Source organism: Trachurus trachurus, assembly GCF_905171665.1.
Source record: "Trachurus trachurus genome assembly, chromosome: 1".
NCBI classification, from domain to species: domain Eukaryota; kingdom Metazoa; phylum Chordata; class Actinopteri; order Carangiformes; family Carangidae; genus Trachurus; species Trachurus trachurus.
Genome location: NC_139891.1, coordinates 32,146,563 through 32,157,142, shown reverse-complemented (window position 1 = coordinate 32,157,142; position 10,580 = coordinate 32,146,563). Strand labels below are relative to the sequence as shown.

The following is a 10,580-nucleotide window of genomic DNA, read 5'->3' as shown; positions in this document are numbered from 1 at the left end:
TTGCAGTGTACATTTTTGGCTCGAGGGTCCCCAAAGGTATTTTACTGAGGAATCTACAAGGGTTAATATTTGACATACCTTATTGAGCAACGCATCAAATAAAACACAGCAGGAATGTGAAATAGCTTTGAAATAATTTTCATTATAGAAATAAATTCTGGTAATTTTAGATTTGAGGATGTGTCAAGAAACATCTGTAACATCTGGTCAGTAAAAATCCACCTGTCTATTTGAGTGATTGTGCACAGAGTTTGTAACACGACCAACACACAGGAAACAGAGTCAGTGACAGATTTAATGAGCTGCTTTTTGATCAGTACAAAAATCAGAATATATACACACACATTTTCAGAAGTAGAAAAGTAAACACCAGGCAGACGGTAGATCTGAGTCGTCATCGTATTGTCTGTTGTTGTTGTTGTTAAGGCAGCTGTAGAAAGTCCTGTCCATGTGTCTCCAACCACGTTTCTGGGCCGTGAACGCAGCTCAAACTTCTGCTTCATTTCTTGGTAAAAGTCAAACAAACATCCTCATGTCTGTGTCTCGATGGGCCACTGGAACTTGATTTCGATTTGATTTAATTTGTGACTTTCTTGCAAAAAAAAAAAAAAAAAAAATCTGCAGCAGCGTGTGATTGGCTATCTGAGGCTGACCCTGAGCAGGAAGGTCCGGATCTCCATGGGCCTCAGCGTCACCTCCCACGTGGACGGGTCCTGGTGCGACTTCAGCGGTGGCGGCTTCTCATCTGGAATAAAAAAACAAAACAAGTGCAGCTTAAAAAAAAATTAAAATAAATAATAAATACATTTTAAAAAACCAGCGAGCGACCGGAGAGAAGCAGATTATTTCTACAAACATCCAACAGCCTGCAGTTTACTAACAAAGCTGTGAAGCATAACAATGCATTTATGACTCATTATATTTCACTGCCTGGTTAATGAGTCCCTGCAGAGAGACGCTCTTTACTGCTCAGCTGACTGTAATGGTGCTCTGATTAAAAACCGCCGCCCGCCTAGAAATTAAACACCGTCGGTGGATTTCTGGGTTCTCCTCCATCTACGACGACCGGCAGCAGCTGCAGGACGAGTCCAGTCCTCTACAAAGAACAGCTCAGATTTTATTCTGGACTCTTTATCTCCTTCGTGTGAAGGAGGGTAGAAGAGATTTCTGATCTCAATGGGAACCTCCTGGTTAAAATTCAGCATTAAAAACCATAAACCTGTATAAATCATTAGTACAAAGGGTAAAACACTCTACTAACTTTTCCTTTAGTGCCAAAATGTCCTCTTTTATTCAATAAATCTATAAATCAACAGGTAGATTTTAAGAAATCTGAGTCTAGATGATGAACCGTCTCCTTGTAACACAATGGATGGAGCTCCTCTCTTGTGACTGTGCCACCTACAGGACAAATGGTTTAATAATCTAATTTATTTTCAGAGCTAGAGACATTGCAGCCACCTAAACCTTTGTTTCTTTTTTTCCATATCTGTCCATTTATTTTATAATTAAACGTTTAAAGTATTTATTTGGCTTTTTCTGGTGTTTAAAGGGGAACTATGTAAGTCCAAGTCCAGTCACGTTTCCTCTGTTTCACTAACCCTCCTCCCGGCCATGTGCATTTGTTTTCAACGAGAGCGGTGGATAACGTTATTTATCATTTACGTGTTACAATGTGTATATTTGTGTAGTCTTATCCGTCATAAAAGGTAATTATAAGGTTGGTTTTCAGTCAAGAGACGCTAGGTGGAAGGCAGAGAGCCTCCATTCTCCCTGGAACTAGTTACAAGTCATTGATTTAACCATCAACATTCATCTAAAGCTGTTAAATTATGGTAAAAATGTAGCATAGTTCCTCTTTAAAGTTGATTTAGCAGTGATTTAAAATTGAATTCTGGTCCTAATACTAACAGCTTTTCTGTCATTTAGTAACAACATCTGATGAATAAAAATAAAAATTTCACTATCTAGTATGATGACAATAAAGACTCGCAACTCAACTCTCAAATTATGAATGAACATGCAGAGCTGTGTGTTCAGACTCTGACACGAGGGGTTGCAGCTAGCTCATTAGCATGCTAGCTTCAAAAAAGGACATAATAGAGACGTGTTGACTTCCACCTCTGGAAACATCTGGTGGTGAGTGAATGAGTCCAGAACAGTTGCTCATGCTCACTGTTAGCAATGTAGCAAAACTTACAAATAGGAACCATCTGAGTGTGTGTGTGTGTGTGTGTGTGTGTGTGTGTGTGTGTCCTGTACCTGTCTGTGGCATCCAGTTAAAACGCTTCATCTCTTCTTTCCACTGATTGGCTGACAGGTTCAGCTCGGACACGCCCAGCACGTCCATAGTGGAAAACAGCTTCTACACACACACACACACACACACACACACAAAATTAGTCATAGTGTTAAAACATGTCCATGTCTGCTGTTTGCACAGTGACGCACACGTACTGAAAAATAACAAAAATGACTTTTACAACCAATAAAAAGCCTTTATAGTAGCGACAGACGTTAAAATGGTCTCACATGACCAATAAAAGCTGTTAAATAGTTGTTAAGGAACTTCCTTTGGAGGTTTTTCTTAAAGTTTAAGTGTCTATTTACATTTTATTATATTTTCTCTTCCTTTTTGCTTTATTTTACTGAACCTGTTATTAATCTAAAAAAAAAAACATTCACAGTACAAACACACTCATTTTATTGTTTTTAAACTAAAACACTCACACATTCCTGCTCATCTACTTTTCATCCATTAATAATCAATCATACATTAAAGGGATAGTTCAACATTTTGGCAAATTGGCCCATTGCCATAATACCTATAGTCATAGCAGTAGGTTTGTTACCTTTATTTGTCGGTGCAAGCTATTTTTAGAACGGCGGAGCAGAGCCGCGAGCTGCTCAGAGCTACGCTACGGAGGCTCATGGGATTTCTTGGTTTCCCTCATCAAACTCATCAAATACACAATCCAACAACTCCAAAACGTTCTGGTGGACAAGTTGTGACCTGCACATTCACCACGCTATGAGATAATAACAGAACGTTACCAGACAGAGTTGTTTTAGAGGTAAATTCATGCAAAACTGCTGATGGACGTTGCCTTCGGAAGCAATTTTTCATCAACTAGTCTCTGTATTTCCCTCTAAAACAACTCTGTCCGGTAACGTTGTGTTATTATCTCATAGCGTGGTGAATGTGCAGGTCACAACTTGTCCACCAGAGCGTTGTGGAGTTGTTGGATTGTGTATTTGATGAGTTTGATGAGGGAAACCAAGAAATCCCATGAGCCTCCGTAGCGTAGCTCTGAGCAGCTCACGGCTCTGCTCCGCCGTTCTAAAAATAGCTTGCACCGACAATTAAAGGTAACAAACCTACTGCTATGACTATAGGGATTATGGCAATGGGCCAATTTGCCAAAAATGTTGAACTATCCCTTGAATAATGTATACTAATCTCTGCCCCTGCCCAGGTGTGTGTGTGTGTGTGTGTGTGTGTGTGTGTGTGTGTGTGTGTGTGTGTGTGTGTGTGTGTGTGTGTGTGTGTGTGTGTGTGTGTGTGTGTGTGTGTGTGTGTCTGACCTGCAGGTTGACGGTGACGGGTTGGGAGTTGACTTTACTCTCCCAGCTCTGGAACTGATGCTCCAGTCTGAGCAGCACCGAGTCTCTGTCCCACTGGCTCAGCGTGAGGAGGTGAACAGCAGGGGGCAGCGCAGCCTGGAGCCCCGAGAACTACACACACACACACACACACACACACACACACAGACACACACAACTGACTTCAGTCTATTCACACAGGACAGATAAACAGTTGAAAACTCGCTCTGACGCAGCCTGTTTGTTTGACATTGACCTGCAGGTAAATCTCACTCTTTTTTTTTTACTTTAAATTGTCTTAGAGCAGAGCGTGTGTGTGTGTAATTGCAGAAAAACATCCGCACAATCGGAGCGAGTCAGACAACACTGAGTTCTCCTCCTGAGACGCCGTGAAATGAGAACAATGTCTGGAAATGGATAAAAAAAATACATAAACAAGAACAGAGAGACGAGTTGGACTGGAGCTGCAGCAGAAACTGATGATTCCTCGCCCCTGAACCTGAATAACTGCAGCTCAGGTTTTAAATGTGAAGACGTCTGGAGCTCAGGGTTCAGTTTACAGCTACAGACTGACTGAGATTTACATTATTGATTCATTTTAATTAATCATTTTATCAATAAAATGTCAGAGAAAAGTCACAAACAGACTTTTTGTTTCATTTCCAAGAACTTAAAATACATGACTCAACATTATATTAGAAAAAAAGCTCATTTTAGAGTCTAATATTTATTCTGGCTATGAATGTGATCTCCACTTGATTAATTGATTATTTTAGATCGAGGAGAGTTTATACTTTAAAGGGATAATTCAACATTTTGGCAAATTGGCACATTGCCATGATCCCTATAGTTTTAAGAGTAGGTTCGTTACCTTTAATTGTCGGTGCATGCAATTTTTAGAACGGCGGAGCAGAGCTGTGAGCTGCTCAGAGCTACGCTACGGAGGCTAATGGGATTTCTTAGTTTCCCTCATCAAACTCATCAAATACACAATCCAACAACTCGCATCAGCGGTTTTGCATGAATTTACCTCTAAAACAACTCTGTCTGGTAACGTTCTGTTATTATCTCATAGCGTGGTGAATGTGCAGGTCACAACTTGTCCACCAGAGCATTTTGGAGTTGCTGGATTGTGTATTTGATGAGTTTGATGAGGAAACCAAGAAATCCCATGAGCCTCCGTAGCGTAGCTCTGAGCAGCCCACGGCTCTGCTCCGCCGTTCTATAAACAGCTTGCACCGACAATTAAAGGTAACAAACCTACTGCTATGACTATAGGGATTATGGCAATGGACCAATTTGCCAAAATGTTGAACTATCCCTTTAATCTCCAGTTTTCAGTCCTCCTCCTCCTCCTCCTCTCTCACCTCCAGTCGTGTGTTGGGGCTCAGATCTCCGTCGGTGAAGGTCAGCAGCGGCTGCAGCACCACCTCCTCGGCGAGGGGCCGGTGAGCGTCGGCGGCGTGCGGCGGGGGGTCGAGGGACAGCAGCAGGCGGCCGCGGACCACCAGCCCCTCGGGGAAGACCTGGGAGGTCTCGTTGAGGGGCTCGGCCACGCCGCGCACGTCGTCGTACAGCAGGCGGCGGTGGAGCTGAGAAGGAAGAGGAGGAGGAGGAGGTGATGAAGCCGTCTGCATGTGGACGGAGTGAGTTAGTGCTGCAAAAACTCAAAATCTCACCAAGAATATTTGTCTTATTTCTAGTCAAAATGTAATTTCTAGTCAAAACAAATCTCATTATACCTAAAATAAGACTCATCACATAAAAAAGTAGCTTGTTTTTAGACACTTTTTACTTCTTTCAAGCATATTTTCACTTGAAATAAGTAGAAAAATCTGACAGTGGAGCAAGTTTTTCTTCCTTATTACAAGCACAAAAAAACTTGCTTTCACTGGCAGATTTTTCTACTTATTTCAAGTGAAAATTTGTTTGAAACAAATGAAAATGATCTAAGAACAAGTTCATTTTTTTAGGTGATGATTCTTATTTTAAGTGAAAAGAGTTTAGTTTTGACTAGAAATTAGACATTTTGACAAGAAATAAGACAAATATTCTTGGAAAGATTTTGAATTTTTTGCAGTGTGTGTGTGTGTTACCATGATCTCCAGAGAGCCGTTGTGGATGCTGCCTCCTCCCTGAGAGCGGTCCGTCACCACGGTGAGCTGGTCGTGGTCATCCTGAAGACAAACCACACATCAACACACACACAAAAAAATGACTTGTCTGAATTTGTTTGTGTCCAGAAATCTGAGGACATACACTCTCTCTCACACACACACACACACCTTGATGAAAGCTCTGGAGTTGATGGGGTAGTAGTTTCCGGCGATGGGCTCAGACTGCTTCAGCTTCCATGTCGGCCTGAAGTCCTTCCTGTGGGACACACACACACACACACACACACACACACACACACACACACACACACACACACACACACACACACACACACACACACACACACACACACACACACACACACACACACACACACACACACACACACACACACACACACACACACACACACACACACATAAATCAGAATATCATGGAAAAGTTTATTTATGTCAGTGTTTCCATTCAAAAAGTGAAACTAATACTAATCTAGATCAGTGGTTCTCAAACTTTTCTTACATCAAGGACCCCAAAATTGACACAAATTAGACCACGGACCCCCCATTGGACAAAAGCAAACACCAGAAATACACAAATATTTGTTCCGAGACTGAGTAAAGTTTTGTACATTCAAATTAGGGCCAATGGTGTGAATTTTTGGAAACATTATAGAGAAATTCTCTGGAAAAAAAGTGGTACAATTTCTCCAAAAACATTCAAACATTTCTAGGAAGAAGTGGTAAAATTCTCCTGAAAAAAAAGAAAGTAAAACATTTTCTTGAAAAAAAGTGGTAAAATTTCTCCAAAAATACAAAAAAGTTTTAAAAAATCTAAAAAGAAAAAAAAAAGCAGTAAAATTTCTCCCCCCAAAAAAAGTTTTTAATAAATCGGTAAAAAAAAGGTTAAAAATTATTTGTTCTAAATCGAAAAAAAAGTGGTAAAATTTCTTAAAAAAAAAAAAAAAATTCTCAATTTTTTTTTTTAACAATTCAAGAAAAAAGTGGGAAAATTTCAAGAAAAAGTTGGGGACCCCCTTGAACCCTCTCAAGGACCCACGTTGAGAACCACTGATCTAGATGCATTACACAGAGAATTAAACATTTCATGTCTTTATTTATTCTATTTCTTTTAACTGTAGTGATTATGGCTTCACATTTAATAAAGACCTAAAACTCAGTATCTCATAAAATTAGATTATTACAAAAGACCAATTAAAAAAAAGTCATTTTTAATTTGGAAATGTGGCCTTCTGAAAATATGTCCATCTATATGCATGGAAATTGACTTTTCCATGATATTCTAATTTATTGAGATGCACCTGTATAATAATTACTATTTTCTCCTCCTCCTCCTCGTCATCTAGGACTGAGGTGACAATGTGATTCATTCTTCTTAGATAATAAAGTGTAAATCTTCAGAGTTGTTCCAACTTTATGGCCAATAATGGGGTAGTTTAGAGGTGTCGGTGTCTCACCTCCTCTGCAGCACCTCTCTGCCGTTGGAGTCGGTGTAGAAGATCTCTGAGGTCTGAATGCTGGTGTCCAGACGGGTGATCACCTCCTTCCCCAGGCTGTCACTGAGGGACAGGACGAGACCAGACCTTACCCTCTTTCTGCTTCTTCTTTATATCATATTAAATCATTACATCTTGGATTCTTGGAAATTAAAATATGTCTGTTCATAACTAATGTCTGACATTTTATAGATGAAATTATAATTGATCAAAAATGCTTAGAATCTAACTCTTATAACACGTATATGTACAGTACGGAGCAGTCTGGAAATGTATCAACTCCACTTTAGACAACTAGAGAACAATTTGATTCTAGTTTCAGTATTTTTTTTTTTTTTTTTTTACACACTCAAATGTTTTTTTTCTGTGAATAAACAGCCAATCACCAGTGTTATTAGATACTGCTCCAGACATGCTGCATGCTGATTGGCTCACTGACACTGATGCCATTTATTCATTCACTCTTTTGTGATCATGTTGCGATTAGAAATTATAATAATATATTGTCATTTTAGTGTCACGTCAAATCATTTTTGCTTCATTTTCAATTAAAACCAAAAATATTATATTGATTTTTGTTGGTCTCGTACCAAACAAACTCTTTTACGTCTTGTGAATCTGATTCGTTGACCAGGCTGTCTCCGTAGCAACACATTGGATTACATTGTGATTAATTGTGCAGCTCTACTCTTCATGTTGCAGTGTTGATATAGTACACTGCAGAAACTCAAAATCTTTCCAAGAGTATTTGTCTAATTTCTTGTTAAACTGTCTAATTTCTAGTCAAAACGAATCTCTTTCCACTTAAAATAAGACTCATCACCTAAAAATTTACTTGTTTTTAGATCATTTTCACTTGTTTCAAACAAATTTTCACTTGAAATAAGTAGAAAAATCTGCCAGTGAAAGCAAGTTTTTGTGCTTGTAATAAGAAAGAATAACTTGCTCCACTATCAGATTGTTCTACTTATTTAAAGTGAAAATATGCTTGAAATTAGTAAAAAAAAGTGTCTAAAAACAAGCTACTTTTTATGTGATGAGTCTTATTTTAGGTATAATTAGATTTGTTCTGACTAGAAATGACATTTTGACTGGAACTAGGACAAATATTCTTGGTAAGATTTTGAGTTTTTGCAGTGTATATATACAAATCAGTGTCTATTCATTGTGTATCTATCTGCTGTGCTGTGGTGCGTTCACTGACTTGATGGGCACTGGTCCGACCGTCCACTCCAGCTCCAGGGCTCTGCTGTCGGCATGGAGACGGACCACCTGAGACACCCCGGGGGCGAACTGCTGCCGCACCTCCTGCACCACGGACGTCTGCAGCATCAACACACACAGCAGTCAGTACACACACACACACACACACACAACCTCATCATTACACACACATAAACACAGTCTATCCGGTGCATTTAAAGTGTCGGACAGATGTGGCACAGCTGGAGGATCTGGACCTGCAGCATCTGGGTCTCGGCCGTGCGGCTGATGGCGAACGGCGTGGACGAGTTGGGTCTGAAGATGTAGGCTCCCGACGGCTGGTTGCTCTCAGAGTTGTTGCCGTCGCTGGCGTTGTACCTGTAACACACACACACACACACGTTAAAGGGATAGTTACCAGACAGAGTTGTTTTAGAGGTAAATTCATGCAAAACCGCTGATGCACGTTGCCTTCAGGGACAGTTTTTCAGCAAGCAGTCTCTGCATTTCCCCCTAAAACAACTCTGTGTGGTTATTATTTCATAGCGTGGTGAATGTGCAGGTCACAACTTGTCCACCAGAGTGTTTTGGAGTTGTTGGATTGTGTATTTGATGAGTTTGATGAGGGAAACCAAGAAATCCCATAGCTTGCACGGACAATTAAAGGTAACGAACCTACTGCTAAAACTATAGGGATTATGGCAATGGGCCAATTCGCCAAAATGTTGAACTATCCCTTTAATAATGTATAAAAACCAAGAAATCCCATGAGCATCCGTAGCATAGCTCTGAGCAGCTCACGGCTCTGCTCCGCCGTTCTAAAAACAGCTTGCACTGACAATTAAAGGTAACGAACCTACTGCTATGACTATAGGGATTATGGCAATGGGCCAATTTGCCAAAAATGTTGAACTATCCCTTTTAACGACAGTGTCAGAGTGTTTGTGAGTTTGTTGTGTGTCGTTTCTCGGAGTTAAAAAAACAAAAAACGAACCAGTAGAAATTCTGCGTCAGCTTGATGCTCTGTTTGGTCTCCAGGTTACTGAGGCTGCTCAGCAGGCCGGTGTCTGGGTCAAAGGTCACCTGCAGGAACTGGAACACACACACACACACACACATTGTTTTATCCAAGGTGGGGGGATCGGACTACACCCACTCCAGACGTAACTCACGGGTGGCCATATTGCTTTCTCCGACTCTATTACTATTCATAACGCTATTACTTTAAAAGGTCCAGTGTGTAATAATTGTCAAAGTTTACTGGCAAAATCTGAATATACTTTCCATTAATATATTTTTAAGTTTAAGTGTATAATCACTATAAAATAAAATTGTTTTTTGTATTCTTTGATATACACACATAGCAAGGGTTACGGATTTACTCCCATTTTACACCCTGGACCTTTAACTATTTGCACAATGTTACTTTCATAGAAAAGTACATAAATAAAATTATTTGTGATTTTAAGTTTGCAGTATCATCTGTGCATTTCTGACATTCATATCAAACCAAACCGTTTTTTTAAAAAAATTGGTCAAAAACTGAGCAAGTTCTGTTATTTTAGTAGAACAGGCACCAGAGGCTTAATGCTCTGAGGGAGTGAGTCGACTGAGCCAAGATGGCGGCCATGTGGCGACGCCGTGTCATTGGGCAGCAGCGTCAGGTGAGTTATCTAGTCTTCTACAGTTTTATCTACTGAGCTCATCTCCCATCATGCAACATGACAGAAGCAGAGGATGCTGATGCTGCTGCTGCTGCTGATGCTGCTGATGCTGCTGCTGCAGTAGTGAGACCTTGTTCTGGAGGACCGTGGGGGCCCGGGGCCTCCTGGGGGGGGGCGGCCGAGGCCCCGTCCTCAGCAGGGACACGGAGTAGGTGCTGAAGCCCAGAGGAGGACCCTGGACCTGGAACACCAGCTCCCCGACGGCGAAGCCCCGGTTCCTCCTCACGGCGCGGGTGGCGGCGGACACAGGAAGCACCTGCAACACACAGTTACCATGAGATCTGGAACCTGTCTTTTAAAAGGTGCTGTATATAAACAAAGTGTTATTTTTTATAATAACAGTATTTCTATTTCATTTCTATTATGTATATTAAAAACAAGTGGCAGGGTCAGGGCCCAAAGATGACTGAATTATGAAT

General features: G+C 40.6%; 1 protein-coding gene across 1 annotated transcript in view; it reads right to left on the bottom strand.

Moving 5' to 3' along the window:
• Window positions 1-288: 288 nt before the first annotated feature.
• Window positions 289-10,580, bottom strand: part of man2b1 (mannosidase, alpha, class 2B, member 1) — a 30,898-nt gene continuing 20,606 nt past the window's right edge. Inside the window, exons 13-23 of the mRNA XM_083970019.1 lie at window positions 10,232-10,417; window positions 9,432-9,529; window positions 8,695-8,815; window positions 8,439-8,557; window positions 7,196-7,297; window positions 5,889-5,976; window positions 5,700-5,780; window positions 4,971-5,195; window positions 3,586-3,735; window positions 2,263-2,365; window positions 289-745 (exon numbers count right to left, since the gene is read on the bottom strand). Of these exons, the coding sequence (XP_083826145.1) occupies window positions 639-745; window positions 2,263-2,365; window positions 3,586-3,735; window positions 4,971-5,195; window positions 5,700-5,780; window positions 5,889-5,976; window positions 7,196-7,297; window positions 8,439-8,557; window positions 8,695-8,815; window positions 9,432-9,529; window positions 10,232-10,417 (1,380 nt within the window). The 3' untranslated portion in view covers window positions 289-638. The remainder of the gene's footprint in view (window positions 746-2,262; window positions 2,366-3,585; window positions 3,736-4,970; window positions 5,196-5,699; window positions 5,781-5,888; window positions 5,977-7,195; window positions 7,298-8,438; window positions 8,558-8,694; window positions 8,816-9,431; window positions 9,530-10,231; window positions 10,418-10,580) is intronic.